The sequence below is a fragment of the Martes martes genome, assembly GCF_963455335.1.
Source record: "Martes martes genome assembly, chromosome: 1".
NCBI lineage: Eukaryota > Metazoa > Chordata > Mammalia > Carnivora > Mustelidae > Martes > Martes martes.
In genome coordinates, this window is record NC_137888.1 from 128,195,815 (window position 1) to 128,219,907 (window position 24,093).

At 37.6% G+C, this 24,093-nt stretch overlaps 1 protein-coding gene across 1 annotated transcript in view; it reads left to right on the forward strand.

The window, feature by feature from the left end:
- The window catches only part of NPHP3 (nephrocystin 3), a gene marked incomplete at its 5' end in the record, with an annotated part of 47,409 nt that overhangs the window by 17,316 nt on the left and 6,000 nt on the right, over nt 1–24,093 (forward strand). The window contains 13 exons of the mRNA XM_080827212.1: nt 1,143–1,246; nt 2,233–2,347; nt 2,587–2,730; nt 3,210–3,307; nt 4,430–4,532; nt 4,938–5,020; nt 6,846–6,984; nt 8,682–8,846; nt 17,974–18,068; nt 18,667–18,789; nt 21,600–21,789; nt 21,954–22,195; nt 23,198–23,273. Coding sequence (XP_080683338.1) covers nt 1,143–1,246; nt 2,233–2,347; nt 2,587–2,730; nt 3,210–3,307; nt 4,430–4,532; nt 4,938–5,020; nt 6,846–6,984; nt 8,682–8,846; nt 17,974–18,068; nt 18,667–18,789; nt 21,600–21,789; nt 21,954–22,195; nt 23,198–23,273 — 1,677 coding nt within the window. The remainder of the gene's footprint in view (nt 1–1,142; nt 1,247–2,232; nt 2,348–2,586; nt 2,731–3,209; nt 3,308–4,429; nt 4,533–4,937; nt 5,021–6,845; nt 6,985–8,681; nt 8,847–17,973; nt 18,069–18,666; nt 18,790–21,599; nt 21,790–21,953; nt 22,196–23,197; nt 23,274–24,093) is intronic.

A 24,093-nucleotide genomic window follows, 5' to 3' on the forward strand; every position in this document is an offset into this window, starting at 1 on the left:
TTTTGTAAGAGAGGTATTGTTATCATTGTTTCATAAATAAAGAACCTAAGAGCACACATGGAGTAGATTACAGATCTGGGATTTAAACCTAGGTCTTCTGGCTCTTAATCCTATGTCTTTCTTCTGTGGCAAATGTCTTAACTCAGGAACCATGGGTCTATAAATGGGCTTTATGTGGGACCATGAATTTATAAGTTCCTAAATCAATAAAGTCCTTTGCTTTCTGAGAAACATCATTGCTATCAGAATAATTTGAGTTCCTGAGGAATATATTCTATGTATATATTGGCAAACAGAAAATTTAATTGAAAAACCATACCAGATAATTTATTGTAGCTGTCGGAAATTTCTGCTACCCTAACGCTAGGCACAAACTACTTATTACAAGTTCTTTAAATTCCTTATTAGCTGTCATTTAGACCCCTGGCATACTTAATGAACATCTCAAGCCCCAAGATAACTTTGCCAATGCCCTAATAAGTACTGAGGTATTTTGCTTTCCTGAGTGTGTCCTTTTCATCTCTAAGCCAGTTTTTTAATGTCTGGGGAAAGCCTGAGAACTCACTCAATTTCAGAAAGCTCTCAGGGAGCCGGTTCTAAGCTGATTCTCTGCCTCAGGTTGAGAGACTGACATAAAGCGCCCAGACAAAACCGGTTCTTGTTTGGACTGATTCTCAGAAATCCCTGGAAAGTGAGGTGGTGTCCAGGACAGGTACTCTTCTGCCCAGGAGACTGAGACTGCCTGCCGGCACCCTCAAAGCCTTCTACGGTACTGTCTGTGGTTTAGGGGATGCAGGGGAATACAGTGGCCTCCCTGTAGCATTCTGCAAATCCGAATGTTGTAAAACCCAAGGGGGATCTCAAGTGTTGTCTCTCAACCATTAATTTACAGCAGTACTATATGTAGAAGAAATTGGGGCTCACTCTTAGTTTACTACTTTGGGCACATTTACCAGCCATTAAAAAAAAGCAATCATGAGGAGGCTGTTGACTAAAAGTAGATTTCATTTTCTCGCACAGCTTTTCGCTAATGATTTCAGAGGGTAGTCAGAAATTGACTCTAGAATTCTCCGAGGCGTGTGCTTCCTCACAATTTAATTTATTTAATTAAATGAATTTTAAAAATTCATTTTTCTTTCTAGTATTACCAGCGCCTTAATGATCTAGTGGCGGCACCAGCACCAATTCCACCCCTTCTTGTATCCGGAGGACCAGGTTCCGGAAAGTCCGTTCTCTTATCAAAGTGGTATGGCGCAGTGCAATTAAGTTGTTGTTACCATTGTCATCATTTGACTCACTGACCTTATTCGACAAAATATGTTATTGCCTGTCTGCCTTCTGCATGGCCTGTACTAAACATTGAGAAAGCATTAAAGATATAAAATAATAGAGTCACGCCCTGAACTATACAATTTGGATGTTAGAGTACAGGAAAAGAAAGGAATAGAAAATAGGGCCATTTGTGATTGTGTACACTAATTACGTAGGTTAGAGTAAGCCGCGCTATGGAAGAGAGAGGTCCGTGTGGAATGGAATTAGGTGAACTAGATATACAGGGGATGTGCCTGTGTTTTCAATTACTGGCTTCATCTTCAAAGTTTCATTGAGATTTTAAATATTTGAAAGAAGGCAAAGACAGACTGTTTAGAGTGAGATAAGTCGTAAAGAACATCAAATTAAAGGATGACCTGTATTGTGAATGCCAAGTGGTTCCTCAGATTAGGGACTAAGGTCTATAGAAGCTGATAAACTCTTTTTTACTTTCAGTTTCTTTCCTATTATTTAAAAACAATTCATAAGAATATTTTCATTCATAATTATGATTTACATTGAAGAGTTAGCATATGTTTCTTCCTTTTTACTGCTCTTTTATTTAGTGGAAAATAATAGTTTTTTGGAAAATAATATTTTTGTACTTAGCAAAGAAGCTTCTTTTTTCCTCTGTTTATTAAAGGGTAATGCTCATTTCACTAATACATTAACCTCAAATGTATATTATATTGGTTTCCATTAGTCAACTTGTAGTTAAAATGAATCTATAATTTTTAAATGCTTATTTAAAAGGATCTAAAAGTAGACTAAAAATGGAAATGTCCCATGTTTATTCAGAAGTGATTGACCATGTGATTGCTGACAGTTGGGTAGCACTTGATGTTTAATTGCATTGTGAATTCTTTTTTTCTTGACAATAAATGAGCTTCAGCACTATTCTAAAAGGTCTTTTTCTTTCAGGATTCAATTACAACAGAAGAATTCCCCTAACACGCTAATTCTTTCTCATTTTGTGGGAAGGCCCATGTCAACCAGCTCCGAGTCCTCCTTGATTATTAAACGACTAACTCTAAAGGTATAAAATGCCATGTTTGGGGATTATCAGAATTTTTATTTCAAATCAGAAACTGTTAGGGCTGAGTACCCAATAATTTTCAATTTTCAACATAACCCATTTGTTTTAGATTTGTATAAGGTTAAAAATAATACTTGATGCAGTTGGTTCCTCTTGATCACTCAATTTTGGTTTAAAAAGTCAGGATAAAAATGTTTCTCACCAGCTGTGATGAAGTATAACTGCTTGAATTCTTGCAGTTAATGCAACACTCTTGGTCAGTATCTGCTCTAACACTGGATCCAGCTAAGCTTCTGGAAGAATTTCCACGCTGGCTGGAAAAACTCTCTGCCCGTCATCAAGGCAGCATCATCATCATTATTGATTCCATAGATCAAGTTCAGGTACTGTTTTCACTTTGTTACCTACTGGTACTCTCAGAAAGAAACAAAATTATCAGTAATGGCTATAGCAGGCATTTAAATATGTTTATGAGAAGAAAATGTTGGTGTTGTTTCTAGTATATCTATTCAGTTTCTAGGGAGGAAGCACGTGCATAAAAAATGTACTTTATGCCAATACGCACTAGTATCTTATTAGGAAAGACCAATTGAATGAACCAATTAGCAAAAAAATATTAATTTTGACATATTTCTAGGGCCTTGACATTTCCTTAAGTGTCCAGAATTCATATCAGCTATAATAGTATTTTGCCACTTGTTCTTTTAATATCCTGAGATAAATTTATCATCCCAAAACAAGAGTATATCCTTAATAATAATGAGAAACTTAATGACAATTTCATTTTACTTGGGGAGCTATTACCAGATTGGTTTGATATATTTTGAATTAATAGAATGAATTTTGTTTTTATATTTTTAAGCAAGTTGAAAAACACATGAAATGGCTGATCGATCCGCTGCCAGTGAATGTAAGAGTAATTGTTTCTGTGAATGTAGAAACATGCCCTCCAGCCTGGAGGTACGATGCTCACTCCAGTTCTTTCAGATTACATGGAATGTGTTAAGTACAAACCAGGAAAGATTTTTTCATGTGTGTTTGTGCTTTCATGTTTTTCATGTACGTGGCAGGGAAGAAGGCAGGGAGAAGTGGATAAATTCAAGAGAAAGATATACTCTATAGGCTTTGGTGGGAGGTTAGAGCTGGGATGTCAAGGTGGGGTAGGCTAGATGGCCCCCAAGTTTCTGGCTTGCGAAATTAAGTGAATTATGGTTCCATGAACTGAAATAGGGAACACAGAGGATGGGCACGTTTGTGGAGGAAAGGGTGTAAGTTTTGTTTTGGACATGGTTAGCCTGAGTTGCCAGTTGTACCTCCAGCTAGTGATGGCTAGCAGGCAATGACATTTACAGATGAGAAAAATAGGTAGAGGACTGGGCTATGAGTAATGGGCTAGACACCTGTTATCCTCAAACATGTGCTTACTTTGGCAGTCCTCAAAAAAGGAAGACAGTGGTTGAATTCTATAGGGCAGTGTTTCTTAACCTATTTTTGTTCCCCTTAGGAGCCTTTTTAGACATTTTCTTCCTAATCACCTCCCTCACCCCAAGAAATTTTAATACTATCCATATGCTATGTATCACTTTATGTATATAAACAGATATGTGCATGTATATTTGCACTTTATAATAAAAAGAATAAGATTCTTTTCCCCACCCTGAAACAATTTTCAGTACCCTGTTGAGAATGAATGTTACAGGGTGATTACATTCCAATTGGATTACAAGTAATTTGTGGGCAAACACTACCTTGTACTATTCTTCATAGGTACTAATATGTTTAGTTTTATTATTAGTATGGAACATGGAACTGGAAGTGTTTTACCACTTTACTTCTACCACCTTTACTGCCTATGCTATTTAAAAGTCTTTATTGGGATTGATTCCTGAAAGTAATGATATACATGTTAAAAAGAATCAAATAACATTACCTAGTAAGATTCACAGAGATTAGTTTTGTTTACTTTGTAAAAGCAATATAAAAAATTAACTCTTGTAATGGATTTCGACTTGTGTTTGGGTAGATTACAGCTTTTATTGTCTTCTTAGAAGAGAATTTCATTTTCTTTTCTTTGAATAAAAGGTTATGGCCTACACTTCATCTTGATCCTTTAAATCCAAAAGATGCAAAATCTCTTATAATTGCAGAATGCTACTCTGTGGACATTAAATTGAGTAAAGAGCAGGTAAGTATTTTTAATTTTGTTGCTCTTTTACTGTCTATCAGCTTTCCTATAAAACACCTTATATGAGACTTAAAATTCAATATAGGAACTCTCTATTGTGTTAAGGGAAATTGAAGTTTCCTGATTGTTAAATGCACGGGCTCTTAAGCTACTAACAAATATAGTAAAAGCAATAAAAAACATTTGGGACTTAAGTTTTACTTTATTATATTATGTTAAGCAGGAGTGTTTAAAAGTAGAACATCTGTGGTCCACCACTGCATGGCCCTGATGTCACTATTCAGGTGGCGGGAACCGTGTCATTTCTACCAGGGATATTTGTTGAAGGTTCTGTAGTAAAGTCAATTTCATTTCAGGGTGGTTTTGTGTTTTTGTGTTTGTTTTGTGTTTTGTAAACTGATGCAGGAGAAGAAGTTAGAACGACACTGTCGTTCTGCTACGACCTGCAATGCCCTTTATGTCACCGTTTTCGGCAAAATGATCGCATGGTAAGTGGTGGCGATTTTACATGATCTGCATGTTTTGTGTTTGCTGCAGACTGCTTCCTCACCTTGTGAAACTGAGAACAATCATTGCAGCAGTCTCTCTGAGCCACTTATATCAGATTCTGTGGGTTCTAACAGTGATACTAACATCCTGGGAGAATGTGACTCGTGACTGCAGATTGGTGATGGCCCATGCATTACAAGAACGTGTTGGATATAGTTGTCTCATTTGTATCACACTAACTTTCCCTGTCGGGGGTTGCCAATGAAGGCCATCTTTGCCCTCCATGGGGCCCATGGGTGCTCCTTGTCACCTCCTTGAGGCCCATAGCTTTGAGAAAGTGAGGGACAACTGAGGCAAACACATGCTGTTTTTGGGGTGTCCTTGAATATTATTAGTAGGTAGGTATATAGGAATGTTTTATTGTCTCTATTCTTATATCCTGATAAACCTTTCATCTTAGATTTTTCTGTTCTAGATACCCTTGTCATTTGCTTTCACATAAGCCTTACAAAGTGTAACTATGTTTCTTCTTCAGTACCTCACCTTACTTTGTCTCTTCACAACCAGAGACAAAAAAAGATGAATATGGTTTTGGTAATCATCGCAATGGACAGTAATCGTACTCCTGACTCCTATTCTAGACTGTGAATCTCATACTCTTGGCTCTTAATTCCACATTCTCATCTTGAGAACTAGATTTGAAATGAAAACATCTTCTAAAATTTTGACTTGCCTGTGATATTCTCACAATCTTCTTCCACTGTCTCCAGTGCGTCTGGCCTCTGTGAAGTGGACTGAGTCCACTTCAAGAGCAGGAATCCCTTTCCACACATTCTGTAATATTTACTGAATTTAGCTATTTTAAGAGGGTCAACACAAAGTGAACAGACTTTCAGAACCTCTAGAAGTAAGAAAGAGGGTTTTATTCAAGCCCAAGTTAGGACAGCTGCCTGGGAAACACAATCTTCATGGGGAAGAAAGTGCTCTGGAGAATGGATAGTTCTTACGGGTTATATACCTTTTTTATGTCTTGTAAAAGCTTGAAAGATGATAGAGGCAGGAATCGTATGTTTTAATATCAAAAAATGCAGACGGTAGGACCATTGGTCCATATCTTACAGACAGATGGTTTTCCTTGAGGCTGCTCATTTATAAGGCAGATGTACAATGTGTGCCTGCTGGGCCATAAATGAGACTTTTGGTTTAAATAAAATTGATGTACAGCAATGCTGATTTAGAAAGAAATCTGAAATGGCTTCCCATATATATTAGGCCCTTAGAAAGTTTATTAGGCCTATAGAGAGGGCCTATAGAACTTCTGTTTATTTTTTCTTCTCTATATATCTTCATATTTAAAAAAGAAACTATTGGTGAATAATGTGTAATATTTTAAAACAAACTACCCTGTTTACTGACTGTCTTTAGCTTGATGGCTCCTAAATCCTGACTCTAAATAAATTTAACTTGCATGGCTAACTAATAACATTTATAATTATTTTCCTGCTTCCTGTATGTAGGTAGCATGTTTCTAGATGATTAGAACCATGACTTACTCATTTCTGTGTTCCATAATGTGCAGTAATTGCTTGACACATACTAAGTTCCCAGCATGTGTTTACTGAATTAAGCTAAATAGTATACTAAAATAAAACTGATGACTCAAGCAGCCCCATAAAAGTGTCATATTCCTGTATCATGTTTTATTGAATTTCTATTATCATTTGAAGTATAAAAAATAGAGACCACGTTGTTTTTATCTACCCCCAAATTTTTCGCAGATGTTGGCTGTCTGTAAGAAATTAAATCTATTCTCAATTCCAACAGTGCTGGGAGAGCAGGCAATTTAGATAAAATCCTTCATCAGTGTTTCCAGTGTCAAGATACTATTTCATTATATAGACTTGCTCTGCGATCTATCCAGGAGTCCATGGCAAATGATATGGATAAAGAATTAATGAAACAGGTAGAGGATAATAAACTTATAAAACTCATAAAAGTTTGCATTTATGTGTGAATTGAAGAAAATAGTAATTATTTTTAAATCTGTGCCTAAGTATGTTTCAAGCATATACAGGAAGGCTGGCTGCCGTAGCGTACCTATGGCCAGAAGTGATACCTCAAGAAATTTGCATTTTCCTGATTACCATTGAAATTTTTCATCTGTTCATGTTTATTGGCTATTCTTGTTTCCTCTTCTGTGAATTGCTGATTCAGGCCTTCTTACATAAGTTTTAATTGAGTTGTCTTTCTTATTGATCTCTAGGAGCTCTTAAACATTCTGCATACTGAATACAAATTCTGTTACAGAGTTTGCAGATAAATATCTTTTTCCAGTTTGTTTCTTATCTTAACTTTTTAGTATTATTCATTATACAGAGTTTTATTTTGTTGAAGTCAGATTTATCAATAGTATCTTTCATGGGTTTTGCCTGTTATATCTTATTTTAAAAATCTTCTATTATCCAAAAATATTTTGTTATCATAAAAATGTTCATAAATGTATTTTTCCCTTTAAAATGTTTTACACTTTTGTTCTTCCTGTGTGAGTCCTTATGGACTTACTTTTGTTTATTTGAGGAAGGAATCTGCTTTTTAATCTTTTATCATATGGCCAGCTAATTTCATTTTACTAAATAGCACATCATTTCTGCTGATTTGGATATCACACTCAACAAATTAACATGAGTTTGTTTTCTGAGCTCTTCTGTTCCAGTTTTGCTTATTCATTGCCAGTACCACAGTGTCTTGACTATTAGAGCTTAAAAGTAAACTTTCATGTGTGGTTGGTCTGTGGGCCAATGTTTTCTATGCACCCCTTCACTGAGAGTACAGCTCTTAGAATTTCTGGTATTGGCAAGCTTTCTAGTTCCAGCTACTCACCTTACTGGGTTTAAGGGCATACCTTCCATCCCCACTGTGGGTGTGAAAACCCAAGCCCTTAAATTACTGAGATTGCTGCCTAGCCGGTACCCTCACTTCCCCCAGGGACAGTAGCTCCAGTACTTAGCCCTCTGATGTTTGCTTTCCTGTTCATTTTTGGCACCTGGAGGGTTTCCCTTTCCCTTTTGCAGGCTCACCTGTGCTTTTAAAGGTATTCCGTTATATGTTGTCTTATGTTAACAGGCATTTATAGTAGAAGAACCATTTTCTTCTACCATCTTCCCAAATTTGGAACTTTGTCATTAGTTTAAATCTATTTCCTGAGGTTCTAATTTTTTTTTTCTTTTTTAAAAAGATTTGTTTGTTTGAGAGAGAGCACAAGCGAAGAGAAAGGGAGGGACAGAGGGCAGAGGGAGAGGCAGACTCCCCAGGGAGAGGCAGATTCCCCACTGAGCAGGGAGCCTGACCCAGGGTCCCATCATGACCTGAGCTGAAGACAGATACTTAACAACTGAGTCACTAGGCGCCCACAGAAGTTTTAATTTTCATCAAACTTTTTTCTGCGTGTTGTCTTTCACATGCTAGATTTCTGTATACACTATCATATTTCTGATTATTGTCTTTTGGAAAGTGTGTTTTATTCTAAAAAATATGTTTCTTGCTTTATTAAATCATTTGAATAAGAAGTTAATAACCTTAAAAGAGTTATGGAAATTTTAATGGCTTTTTCTTACTTATAGAGATGGCTTATGATCATTCTTAATTCATTTCTTTACCTAGATTCTCTGCCTCATAAATGTTAGTCACAATGGCGTGAGTGAATCAGAACTGATGGAACTCTACCCTGAGCTTTCCTGGGCTGTCTTGACCTCCCTTATTCACAGTTTACACAAAATGTGCTTATTGACTTACAGTTGTGGCTTGCTCAAGTTTCAACATCTACAGGTAAATGTTTTTTTAATAAGGTTTTTTACTTTTAAATGTCAACATACTGGAGATAGTTCAGGATGGCAGAGGAGTAGGAGATCTTAGTTTTGTCTGGTCCCAGGAACTCAGCTAGATAGCTATCAAATCATTCTGAACACCTGTGAACTCAACTGGAGATCAAAGAAAAGAATAGCAAAAGTCTACAAATGGAAAAGCAATCACCTTCTGTAAGAATGACAAGATGGAAAAACTCATGCCTCAAAAAAGAGAACAAGAGGCAGTACTAACTGCCAGGAACCTAATCAGTATGGATATAAGTAAGATGTCGGAACTAGAGTTCAGAATAACGATTATAAAGATAGCTAGCTAGGCTTGAAAAAAGCATAGAAGACACTAGAGAATCCATTTCTAGAGAAATAAAAGAACTAAAATATAATCAAATTGAAATTAAAAAGGCTATTAATGAGATGCAATCTAAAATGGAAGCTTTGACTGCTAGGATAAATGTGGCAGAAGAGAGAATTAGTGATATAGAAGACAAAATGATGGAGAATAAAGAAGCTGAGAAAAAGAAAGATAAACAACTACTGGACCACAAGGGGAGAAATTCAAGAGATTAGTCATACCATAAAGTGAAACAATATTAAAATAATTGGAATCTCAGAAGAGGAAAGAGTGGGGCAGAAGGTATATTGAAGCAAATTATAGTGGACAACTTCCCTAGTCTGGGGAAGGAAGCAGGCATTCAAATCCAGGAGGCACAGAAAACCCCCCTCAAATCAGTAAAAATCAGTCAATACCTCAAATCAATAAAAATAGGTCATGATCTCTGGGTCCTGGGATGGAGTCCCACATCAGGCTCCCTGCTCAGTGGGGAGTCTGCTTCTCTCTCTCTGTCTCTCCCTACCACTCATTCTCTCCCTCTCAATAAGTAAAGAAAATATTTTTTTAAAAAAATTAGAAAATCTGGAAGAAATAGATGCATTTCTGGAAACTTATACACTACTAAAACTGAAACAGGAAGAAATAGAAAACCTGAATAGACTCATAACCGGCAAGGAAATAGAAGCAGTAATCAAAAATCTCACAACAGACAAGAGTCCAGGGCCGGATAGCTTCCCAGGGGAATTCTACCAAACATTTAGAGAACTAATACCTGTTCTTCTGAAGCTGTTTCAAAAAATCGAAATGGAAGGAAAACTTCCAAACTCTCTCTATGAGGCCATTATTACCTTGATCTCAAAACCAGACAAAGACCCCACCAAAAAGGTAAATTACAGACCACTATCCCTGAGGAACATGGATGCCAAAATTCTCACCAAGATACTAGCCAACAGGATCCAACAGTACATTAAAAGGATTATTCACCACAACCAAGTGGGATTTAGTCTGGGCCACAAGGGTAGTTCGATATCTGTAAATCAATCAGCATGACACACTACATTAATAAAGGATAAGAAACATATGATCCTCTCAATAGATGCAGAAAAATCATTTGACAAAGTACAGCATCCTTTCTTGATTAAAATGCTTCACAGTGTAGGGGTGGAAGGAAGATACCTCAAGATCATAAAAGCCATATAGGAAAAGGCCACAGCAAAACTCATTCTCAGTGGGGGAAAAACTGAGAGCTTTTCCCCTAAGGTCAGGAACATGAGAGAGATGTCCACTATTACCACTGCTGTTCAACATAGTACTAGAAGTCCTAGCCTCAGCAATCAGACAACAAAAAGAAATAAAAGGCATCTGAATTAGCAGAGAAGTAGTCAAACTCTCACTCTTCATAAATGACAAGATATGCTATGTGGAAAACCCAAAAGACTTCACCCCAAATTGCTAGAACTCATACAGGAATTCAGCAAAGTGGCAGAATATAAAATTAATGCACAGAAATCAGTTGCATTTCTATACAATAACAATGAGACAGAAAAAAAGAGAAATTAAGGAGTCAATCCCATGTACAATTACAACTAAAACCATAAGATACATTGGAATAAACCTAATCAAAGAGGTAAAGGATCTGTACTCTAAAAACTACAGAACACTCATGAAAGAAATTGAGGATGACACAAAGGAATGGGAAAACATTCTTTCCTCATGGATTGGAGAACAAAAATTGTGAAAGTGTCTATGCTACCCAAAGCAATCTGCCCAATCAGTGCAATCCCTATCAAAATACCATCCACTTTTTTCATGGAACAAATAATCCTAAAATTTGTATGGAATCTGAAAAGACCCTGAATAGCCAGAGAAATGTTAAAAAAGAGAACCAAAGCTAGTGACATCATGATCCTGGACTTGAAGCTCTATTACAAAGATGTAATTGGGATGATGGTATGCTACTGGAACAAAAACAGACACATATCAATGGAATAGAATAGAGACCCCAGAAGTGGACCCTCACTCTGTGGTCAGCTAATCTTTTGACAAAGCGGGAAAGAATATCCAATGGAAAAAACAGTCTCTTCAACAAATGGTGTTGGAAAATTGGACAACCACATGCAGAAGAATGAAACTGGACCATTTTCTTACACCATACACAAAAATAGACTCAGAGTGGATGAAAGACCTTAATGTGAGAGAATACAGGCAGCAACCTCTGTGACCTCAGCCAAAGGAATTTCTTGTTAGAGATATCTCTAAAGGCAAGGAAAACAAAAGCAAAAATGAACTGTTGGGACTTCATCATGATAAAAAGCTTTTCACAGCAAAGGAAACAGTTGACAAAACCGAAATATGACTGACAAAATGGGAGAAGGTATTTGCAAATGTCTTATTAAATGAAGAACTTGTATCCAAAGGCTATAAAGAATTTACCAAACTTAACACCCAAAGAACAAATAATCCTGTCAAGAAATGGACAGAAGATATAAATAGACATTTCTCCAAAGAAGACATACATGGGGGTATAGCTCAGGGGTAGAGCATTTGACTGCAAAGAAGACATACAAATTGCCAACAGACAGATGAAAAAATGAAAAATGAATGAAAATGAAAAAATGCTCCACATCACTCAGTATCAGGGAATTACAAATCAAAACCACATGGGTGGTTTTGGGTGACTGGGTGACTCAGTGGGTTAAGCGTCTACCTTCAGCTCCAGTCATGATCCCAGGGTCCTGGCCATCAAGTCCCATATCGGAGTCCTTTCTTATCGGGGAACCTGCTTATCCCTCTGCCTGCCACTCCCTCTGCTTGTGCTCTCTCTGTGACAAATAAATGAATAAAATCTTAAAAAAAAAAACCCACCACACATTGAGATACCACCTCACACCAGTCAGAATGGCTAAAATTAAGAAATCAAGGAATGACCGATGTTGGCAAGGATGTTGAGAAAGGGGAACCCTCTTACACTGTTGGTGGGAATGTGAGCGGGTGCAGCCACTCTGGAAAATAGTATGGATTTTCCTCAAAAAATTGAAAACAGAGCTACTCTGTGACCCAGCAATTGCACTACTAGGTATTTACCTCAAAGATACAAATGTAATGATCCAAAGGGGCACGTGCACCCAAATGTTTACAGCAGCAATGTCCACAATAGCCCAACTACGGAAAGAGTCCGGGTGTCCATTGACAGATGAATGGATAAAGAAGATGGGGGGGGGGGTGATGGAAAACTACTCAGCCATCAAAAAGATGAAATGTTGCCATTTGCAATGACGTGGATGGAACCAGAGGATATTATGCTGAGTGAAGTAAGTCGATCAGAGAAAGACAGTTATTGCATGATATCACTCATATGTGGAATTTAAGAAACAAAGCAGAGGTTCAGTGGGGAAGAGAGGAAAAAATACAACAAGACAATATCAGAGATGTAGACAAACCATAAGAGATCTTAATCGTAGGAAACAAACAGGCTTGCTGGAGTGGAGGGCGGGGGGATGGGGTAAGTGGGTGATGGACATTAAGGAGGGCATATGAGGTACTGAGCACTCAGTATTATACAAGACTGAAGAATCAAGAAAAAAGGTGGTGGAGGAGTAGGGGATCCTATTTCAGCTGGTTCCCTGAATTGAGCTAGATATCTATCAGACCATTCTGAACACCCATGAAATCAGCCTGAGGTGTAAGAAGATATATCTGGGTCTCTACAAACAGAATATCTCTGGCAGTTGATCTTGAGGTATGAAGTGGGGAGCCGTGATTCTGCGGGCAATATTGAAAGATAAATGGAGGGAGAGGGAGCCTCCAGGAACTTGCGCCAGAGCAAAAGCTTCCCGCACTGGGGGCTCAGACTCCCAAACTGGTAGTGTCAGGGAAAGGACTTTAGGGCAGCCCCCCAGACTAAAATCTGAAGTTATTGGGGCGTACTTGCAAATGGGGGTGGCTTGTGGTTTTAGAAGCACAAAGGACGGAGACGTGCCTGGCCCTGGGAGCAAGGGCTGGGAGTGCTGCTGTGGGGCGCACAACCCAGGACGCTGTGGTATTTAGCAGCACAGACTGAGAGGGAGACAGTGTGGCCTGGAGAGCTCAGTGAAGAGCAGACTGTGATCTCTCTGTTCTGAGACAGAGTATTAGATATGGGCACGTCTGCTCTGACTCTTGGAAGAGATGCGGAAAGCCACTACAGAGCAAACCCCCCCCCAAAACGGGTTTTCACTGAGCCCGTCACCCCCCCACAGGGGGCAAGGCAACTCTGTCCAAACAGGGTTACCTGAGTAACAGTGCAGCAGGGCCCTCCCCCAGAAGACAGGCTGGAAAAACAAGAGGGGACAACTTTAAGGTCCCTGTAAAACAGGTATATCTTGCTTGGGTTGTGGTCAATAATTTGGACTCTGTACATTCCCTCAACCACCCCTCAACAGGATAACTTAGAGGAGGAACCCCCAACACAGGAAAGATTCAGAGATTGAGGCCTCTGCCACAGAACTAATGGATATGGATATAACCAAGATGTCAGAAATTGACTTCAGAGTAACAATTATCAAGGTGATATCTAGGCTTGAGAAAAATATTAATGACAATATATAATCTGTAAGGGCAGAAATTATATCTAATCAGGTAAAACTTAGAAATGCTATGAATGAAATGCACTCTAAACTGGATACTCTGCCAGGGTAAATGAAGCAGAAGAACAAATTAGTGAGCCAGAGGATAAGGTGATAGAAAAAAAGGTAATTGAGGTGGCATGGGAAAAACAAATTAAAACCAGGGTATCAAGGGGCACCTGGGTGGCTCAGTGGGTTAAAGCCTCTGCCTTCGGCTCAGGTCATGATCCCAGGGTCCTGGGATCGAGCCCTGCATCAGACTCTTTGCTCAGCGGGGAGCCTGCTTCCTCCTCCTCTCTCTCTCTCTCTCTCTCTCTCTCTCTGCCTGCCTGTCTGCCTACTTGTGATCTCTGTGTAATTAATTAATTAATTATTTAAATAAAACCAGTGTATCGAACTGAGAGAGAATAGTGGCTCAATGAAAGATTCCAATATCAGAATTATTGGGATCTCTGAATGGGTGGAAAGAGAGAGAGGTCTAGAAGATATATTTCAGCAAATTGTAGCTGAGAACTTCCCTAGTCTGGGGAAGGAAAGAAGCATTCGTGTCTTAGAGGCAGAGAGGACCCCTCCCAATATCAATGAGAACAGATCAATGCCACAACATATAATAGTACAATTTACAAATCTTAGATCCAAGGAAATAATCTTGAAAGCAGTGAGGGGGAAGCGATTTCTTAGATACAGAGGGAGGAATCAGAAAGATGTCAGACCTGTCTAGAGAGACGTGGCAAGCAAGAAAGGGTTGGCAAGACATGTTCAGGGTACTGAGTGAAAAGAATATGCAGCCAAGGATATTTTATTCAGACACGCTGTCATTCAGAATGGCTGGAGAGACAAGGAGCTTCCAAGACCGGTACAAACTGAAAGAATATGTGACCACCAAGCTGACCCTGAAAGAAATATTAAAGGAGTCCTATAAAAGGAGAAAGACCCCAAGAGTGACATAGAACAGAAATTTACAGAGACAATCTATAGAAACAAGGACTTCACAGGCAACATGATGACAATAAAATAATATCTTTCAATAATCACTCTCAAAGTGAATTACCTAAATGTTCCCATGAAACAGTGCAGGGTTGCAGATTGGATAAAAAGACATGACCCATCCTGTCTACAAGAGACTCATTTTGCACCTAAAGATACTTCCAGACTGAAAGTGAAACGATGGAGAACCACTTTTCATGCCAGTGGACCTCAAGAGAAAGCTGGGGTAGCAATTCTCATATCAGACAAATTAAATTTTAAGCTAAAAACTATAGTTAGAGATACAGAAGGACACTATATCATTCTTAAAGGGTCTATCCAACAAGAGGATCTAAAATTGGGGAACATCTATGCCCCCGACAGGGGAACAGCCAACTACATAAGCCAGCTGTTAACCAAAATAAAGAGACATTTTGATAATAATATAGTAGGAGACCTAAAAACTCCACTCTCAGCAATAGACAGATCATCTAAGCAGAAAATCAACAAAGATATGAGAGCTTTGAATGACACACTGGACCAGCTGGACCTCTTAGGTATATACATAACATTCCACCCTAAAATAGCAGAATACTCATTCATCTTGAACGCACATAAAACTCTCCAGAATAGACCACAGACTGGGTCACAAATCAGGTCTCAACTGATACCAAAAGATTGAGATTATTCCCTGCATATTCTCAGACCATAATACTTTGAAACTGGAACTCAGTCACAAGAAAAAAATTGGAAGAAATTCAAACACTTGGAAGCTAAAGACCATCTGCTTAAGAATGTTTGGGTCATCAGGAAATCAAAAAAGAACTTCAACAATTTATGGAAACCGATGAGAAGAAAAACACATTGGTGCAAAACATATGGAATACTGCAAAGACAGTTGTAAGGGGGAAATACATAGCCATCCAAGCCTCACTCAAAAAAAAAAAAAAAGAAAAAAGAAAAAAAATCCCAAATACACAAATTAAGTTTATACCTTAAAGAACTGGAGAAAAGAGAAAGAGCAACAAATAAAGCCTTAGCCATGCATGAGAAGAGAAGTAATTAAAATTAGAGTAGAGATCAATGAATTAGAAACCAGAAATACAGTAGAGCAGATCAATGAAGCTGGTTCTTGGAAAGAATTAATAATATCAATAAACCACTGGCCAGACTTACCCAAAAGAGAAGAGAAAGGACCCAAATTAATAAAATTATGAATGAAAGATAATGGAGAGATGTTGACTAACACCAAGGAAATAGAAACAATCATCAGAAATAATTATCAACAGGTATATGCCAGTAAATTAAGCAACCTGGAAGAAATGGATGCCTTCTTAGAAACCTACAAACTACCAAGACTGAAACAGAATACATGAACAGACACTTCTCCGAAGAAGACATAAAATGGCTAACAGACACATGAAAAAAATGTTCATCATTATTAACCATCAGGGAAATCCAAACCAAAACCACATTGAGATCCCACCTTACCCCAATTATAATGGCAAAAATTGACAAGGCAAGAAACAATAAATGTTGGAGAGGTTGTGGAGAAAGGGGAACCTTCCTACACTGTTGGTGGGAATGCAAGTTGGTATGGCCACTTTGGTAAACAGTGTAGAGGTTCTAGAAAAAGTTAAAAATAGAGCTACCATATGACCCAGCAATTGCACTACTGGGTATTTACCCCCGAAATATAGATGTAGTGAAAAGAAGGGCCACATGCACCCCAATGTTCATAGCAGCAATGTCCACAATTGCCAAACTGTGGAAGGAGCCGAGATGCCCTTCAACAGACAAATGGATAAAGAAGATGTGGTTCATATATACAGTGAAATATTACTCAGCCATGAAAGGATGAATACCCAACATTTGCATCAACATGGATAGAACTGGAGGAGATTATGCTAAGTGAAATAAGCAAAGAAAGTCAGTTATCATATGGTTTCACTTATTTGTAGAACATAAGGAATAGCATGGAGGACATTAGGAGAAGGGAGGGAAAGATGAAGTGGGGAAATTTGGAGGGGGAGACAAACCTTGAGAGACTATGGACTTCGGGAAACAAGCTGAGGGTTTGTGACTATTACAGCAGTCCCCTCTTATCCCCAGCGGACACCTTCTAAGACCCCCAGTTAATGCCTGAAACCGGGATAGTACCAAGCCCCATATACACTATGTTTTTTCTTTAAGTACATACCCATGATAAAGTTAAATTTACAATTTGGGGATAGTAAGAGATTAACAAACATAATAATAAAATAGAACAGTTGTAAAAATATACTGTACTCCCAAGTTATGTGAATGTGGTCTCTCTCAAAATATCTTATTATAGTGCACTCACCCTTCTTGTAATGATATGAGATTACCAGTAAAATGCCTACCTGATGAGATGAAGTGAGGTGAATGATGTGGGCACTGTGATCGAGCATTACAAGGAGGATCATCTCCCTTCAAATCCCAATTGCCCATGGGTGGCTAAGGCTGCGGAAACTGAAACTGGGGATAAAGAGGGACTTAAAATACTTCAAAAAGCAGTTTCTTTCTGAAAGAGGAAAAAATATTTTTTTCAATTGTATGTATTGCTGGTATCATTATTTATGTTTTAAGAGCTTGGACTCAGCAAGTGAGCATGCCTTAGTTCACAATTCGGCTCTTCACAGCTAACAGCTCTGTAACCTTGGGTAAATTCTGTAAGCCTTGGGCAGATTTTTCTAGGCATGACATCTAGTATGTAGCAGTAAATGTTTAGGACCTATCAAATGGTATAATTCTTATCCACCTGCATTGCTGTGGTTGACTTATATGTATACAAATGTGAATGAAGTCTTTCATGGGAGTATGCTGTGTTATATTTGCAGGTGTGCTATGTTTGTAATTTCACAGACTTATCTTTCTCTATTGTGTATTGCTTAAATATAGTCTTTTCAGTACTTTTTCAGTCCACATTTCTGATAATTTTTACTGCAGTAACTAGAAGTTTAAATTAAATTGTGTTTTAAGTGCTTCCAGGAGATTTTTATTATCAGTTTATCACATAAACATATCCTGAATTTTAAAATAGTCTTTTGCCATCTCTATTATACATCTGTAAAATTAAAATAATTACAAATTCCTGTTTATAAATTAATTGTTAGATATACGGGGACTTACAGAAAATAGACTGCAATATTTTTTCTTTTTCTTCCCAGGCTTGGGAAACAGTAAGACTGGAATACATGGACGATCCAGCCATTATTTCTTCATGTAGGCAAAAGCTAATCAGCTATTTCACCATGCAGCTAAGGTATTATAAAGTCCATATTATTCTTCTGCAACACGTTTTACCCCTGTGTCTTTCCTTCTCTCTTCCTTTGCTTATAACTTAATGTATAAAAATTTAATTATTATAGAAAAGATTTATTCATCTCCCCTGTTAATGTTAAAAGAACAAGAGATTATTATGTAAGTCTTTTAATATCATGCTAAAGATTTAAACTTACATGAAACCATTTATTGCAATGTAATGTAATTACATTAAATTACATTTAATTACATTAAGTTACAAGATCATTTTATTATTTATTCCAGTTTAATAGTTCAAAAATATGTGTGTGTCTGTATACCGTGTGTATGTATTTGGGTTGATTTTTTTTTTAAAAGCTCAAATTTATGAAAACACCTTGAGAGTTTGATGAGTGGTCCTGATATCACCGTATTTATTTTCTTAGATTATTTCTTAGAGTTTCTGATTTTGACCTAATTTTCTCAGTATTAGATTATATTTAAAGAGTCAGAGATAGATGTCAAACACATTTTTCTCCCTTCAACATTTGTCTGAAGCCTTTGGAGGTAATTTCCCTGTTGGAAGGTATTACTGAGTGTTGTCCTTTCCCTTCTGACAGTCAGGACCGAGTGACTTGGAGAAGTGCAGATGAGCTCCCTTGGCTTTTTCAGCAGCAGGGAAGTAAACAGAAGTTGCATGATTGCCTTCTCAATCTCTTTGTGTCTCAAAATCTTTATAAAAGGTAAGAAACTTATTTGTAGAACACCTCTGCAAAAAAAACAGAGTTAAGTGGTTGTTTGGTATAACAAAGAAAAATGGCATTTTAAATTTAGCTTTAATATAAGACCTGAAGCCATAGAACTCCCAGAAAACATAGGCAGTAAACTGCTTGACATCAGTCTTGGTGATGATTTCTTGTCTCTGACACAAAGCAAAGGCAACAAAAGCAAAATAAACAAGTGGAATTACATCAAACTAAGAAAGCTTCTGCACAGCAAAGGAAACCATAAACAAAATGGAAAGGGAGCCTACTGAATGAGAGAAAATATTTGCAAATCGTATTTCTGCAAAGGGGTTAACATCCAAAATATATAAAGAACTCCTGGGGCGCCTGGCTGGCTCAGTGGGTTAAAACCTCTGCCTTTGGCTTAGGTCATGATTCCAGGGTCCTGGGATCGAGCCTCGCATCGGGCTCTCTGCTCCACAGGGAGCCTGCTTCCTCCTCTCTCTCTGCCTGCCTCTCTGCCTACTTGTGATCTCTGTCTGTCAAATAAATAAATACAATCTTTAAATTAAAAAAAAATATATATATATATATAAAGAACTCCTACAAATCAGTAACAAGACTCTGATTTAAAAATGGGCAGAGGGGGTGCCTGGGTGGCTCAGTGGGTTAAAGCCTCTGCCTTCGGCTCAGGTCGTGATCCCAGGGTCCTGGGATCGAGCCCCACATTGGGCTCTCTGCTCAGCGGGGAGCCTGCGTTCCCCCGCCCCCCCCCGCTCTCTCTGCCTGCTTCTCTGCCTACTTGTGATCTCTGTCTGTCAAATAAATAAATAAAATCTTAAAAAAAAAAATGGGCAGAGGATCTGAATAGACATTTTTCTAAAAAGACATTCAGATGGCCAACAGATACATGAAAAGATGCTCAACATCACTAGTCATCAGGGAAATGCAAATTAAAAATTAAAATGAGATATCATCACACACCTGTTGGAATTACTATCACCAAGAAAACAAGACATAACAAATGCTGGCAAGGATGTAGAGAAAAGGGAACCCTCGTGTACTATTGGTAGGAATGTAATTTGGGACAGCCACTGTGGGAAACAGTATGAGGTTCCTTAAAAAATTTAAACCAGAACTGCAATATGACCCAGCAATTTCACTTCTCACTGTTTATCTGAAGAAAACAAATACAATAATTTGAGAAGATATATGCACCCCCATGTTCATTATAGCATTATTTACAATAGTCAAAATCGGAAACAACCTAAGTGTCCCTTGATAGATGAGTGGATAAAGAAGATGTGTGTGTGTATATATGTGCACATTACATACAAATAATGGAATATTATTCGGCCCTAAAAAAAGAACAAGATCTTGGCATTTGCAACAACATGGATGGATCCTTAGGACATTACACTAAGTGAAATAAGCTAGAGAAAGACAAATACTGTATGATCTCACTTATATCTGGAATCTAAAAAACAAAAACAAAAGTCAAACATGCCCTTGGTACAGAGAAGAGATTTGTAATTGTCAGAGTGGGCAAAGTGGGTAAAAGGAATAGAAAGGTACAAACTTCCAGTCATAAAATAAATAAGTCTTGGGGATGTGGTGTACAGCATGGAGACTATAGTTGATAATTCTGTATTGCATATTTTAAAGCTGCTAAGAAAGTAGTTGTTAAAAGTTCTTGTCACAAGAAAAAAAAATCTGTAACAGGGATTACAATTATGTACAGGGACAGACGTTAATTAGACTTACTCTGGTGATCATTTTGCCATACAGTAGTTCCCCCTTCCCATGGAGGGATACTTTCCAAGACCCTCAGTGGGTATCTGAAACCACAGATAATACCGAGCCCTATATATATTGTCTTTCCCTGTACATACGTACCTATGATAAAGTGTAATTTATGAATTGGGCATAATAAGACATTAACAGCAATAACTAATAATGGGATAGAATAATTATAACAATATACTATAATAAAGGTTATATGAATGTGGTCTCTCTCTCAAAATATCTTACTGGACTGATCCTTCTTCTCATGATGATGTGAGATGATAAATGTCCCAGTGATGAGATGAAGTGAGATGAATGGAGTAGGCATTGTGCTGGAGCCACAGGCTACTATTGACCTTCTAACCTTACATCAAAGGAAGAGCATCTGCTCCTGGACTGTGGTTGATCGCCACTAATTGAAACTGGAGAAAGGGAAACCTGGCAAAGGCAGACTACTGTATGTACAAATACCAAATCATGAGTTGTACACCCAAAGCTAATAAATTTGGATGTCAATTATATCTCACAAAATAAATTACCAAACCACCCCCATAATGCTGTAATAAAAATGAGATTTAGAGCAGAAAGCAACTGGCAAAGAGGGACATCTGAGTGGGCCCAGAAGGACAGATGGAATTAGATTCAGCTGTAGCATTTAGCTAATTGGGAAAGAAGGCAGTGTGAGGTCTCCCACTTGGAATGGGATGTTTTTAGTAAGTATAGTGACAGCAGCCAACATTATGGAGTACTTGCTATGTGCTGTCATCTGCTTATAGTAGCACCTGAGGCAGATCGGGTTGGTGACCCCCTCCCTTCTGCAGATAAGGATGATGAGGTGTAAGAGGTCAGGCCATCTGCTCACCACCACACAGCTAGGAAGGGATGGACTCAGAGAACAGTCAGAGTCTACAGTCTTATCTCCCTCTACACTATACCTGCCTGCTAATGAAGCGTCAGTAGCCTGACATGAATTCTGGCATTTTCATTCAATAGTGGGTTTTAAAGCTTGCTTTTCATTAAACTACATTTTTTGGTTGAAACAGAGGACACTTTGCTGAGTTGCTGAGTTACTGGCAGTTTGTTGGCAAAGACAAAAGTGCAATGGCAGCAGAATACTTTGATTCATTGAAGCAGTATGAGAAAAACTGTGAAGGCGAGGAGAACATGATTTGCTTGGCTGATCTTTATGAAACCCTGGGGCGATTTCTCAAGGATCTAGGCCTCCTCAGTCAGGTAACTCCAGCAGGGAGTCGGAGGCAAGGGTGGGTTTTTCCTGGTTGGCTTTTCTCTCCTTGCTAGGAGTTAGTGTCGCCTCCATTTGTTGTCCTAATGAGACTGCAGATGTTACAGCATCTCACTCACTGGTACTGGCCTTTAATCTTTTTTTTTCCCCCTAGGCTGTGGTGCCTTTGCAGAGATCTCTAGAAATTCGAGAAACAGCTTTAGATCCAGATCACCCAAGAGTAGCTCAGTCCCTCCACCAACTAGCAAGTGTGTACGTGCAGTGGAAGAAGTTTGGCAATGCGGAACAGCTGTATAAACAGGCCTTAGAAATCTCCGAAAATGCTTATGGTGTGGAACATCCCCATATTGCTCGTGAACTTGAGGCACTGGCAACTTTGTACCAGAAACAAAATAAGTAAGACTTAGATCAGTAATCCTCTGGTTTTATGATGGGGTGTCACAGTTCTTAATGTCCTTATGGGGTAAGCTTTGTTTTGTGGCTGTGTAATTTTTTATCTGATATCTTTTGAATCTACCATGTTCAAAGATTATTCTTGGTGGCGGGTCTTTGTGGAGTAAACAGAAAATTAGAACTACAAGATTCATCTCCATTTGAAGATGCATGGATGATAGAACATGGACTTTGGAGTCATATAGTCGGGTTTGAAGCTGGGCTCCTTCACTAACTAGCTTTGTAATATTAAGTGCACTGCTAATACAGGGATGCAAACCATTGTCCATAGGCCAAGTCCACTAGGCCCCTTGTTTTGTAAATAAGGTTGTATTGGAACATAGTCACATTTTTTCATGTACATATTATCTGTGGTTCCTTCCATGATGCAACAGAGTTCCATAGTTGTAGTAGAGACCATGTGGCCCACAAAGCATAAAATATTTACTATGTAGCCCTTTCCAGAAAGTTTGCCAATCCCTGGTGTAATAAAAAATCTATTAGGCATGCACTGAATGCATCTTTTTCTCTATCAGAAATCATGTATTGTTAATGATACAGATTGGATTTTTTTCTTTTAATTTCTAGAGGTATTGTTTCACACAAATTTTGTGTGAATTTCACATTTATATTTGACCAGAAATTAGCATGTACAGAAGGTGTTGGAGTAAACTAAAAGTTTAGATTTTCGTTTAGTTAGGGGATCCTTTAGAGATTCAGAATGAGTTAAAACAGTTAAAAATATGTTAAATGTCACCTACTTGGAGGATTAGATGTTTTGTTAGATTTTGTTTTATGAGGGTTTTTGTTAAAGATTTTTATTCCATGTGACTATCATTTTTAGAAATTATACTACATTTAAGAGCCCAAAAAAGCTTTACACTAGGTAAGGAGTGCTTTCATCTCACTGAAATATGATACTTTGGACATGTTTCTTTTGTTTGACTTTATTGTTATTTTTTTAAGATATGAACAAGCTGAACATTTTAGGAAAAAATCCTTTAAAATTCGTCAGAAGGCTACAAGGAGAAAAGGCAACTTGGTAATAAGAGATTTCTTTTGTGTTGTGTTTTAAACTAGAGGAAAAGAGCATCTCTGAGTATCATAATATAGCTGTGTATACCTCACATGTTTAAGAACTTGAGATATTAAAGTGATTTCTATAAAAGTACTAACATTTTCTTATATATATATAATACATGTTTAAGTATTAGTGTTACTGAGAAATACAACTTAGCAGACTTTTGAAAAGTACATAAAACAATATACTATGGTTATTTTGCAGTGTATACATATGTGAAATCATTATGTTGTACACCTTAAACTTACACAATGTTTTATGGCAATTATATCTCAGTCAGTAAACATGGGAAAAATTTTTTTGCTTTTTTTAAAGTGGGACTATAAGGTTCATTTGAAGGTTAGACTTTGGAAGATGAACTTAAAAGCTGCTTCAATCTGTAAAGGAAAGGCAAATTAAAAAATTTAATATGTTAGATTCAAAAGCAAGGAAATTCTTACCTTTGAGCACACACACATAAAATTTTCATTTTTCCAAGCTGCTGATAAAATCTAAATATAACCTGTTTTAATTTCAAATGCTATGTATGTTTTTTAAATTGAATAATATCTGACATACAATGTTGTGTAAATTTAAGATGTATAGCATGCTAATTTGATACATTATATATTGTAATATAATGGCCATTGTGGTGACAGCACCTCTGTCACATCACATAATTATTATTTCTCTTTTTTGTGGTGGGAATAGTTAAGATCTAATCTCTTAGCAAGTTTGATGATTGTAATACAGAATTATTGTCTACATTCACTATACTGTGCATTTGATCTCTAGGATATAT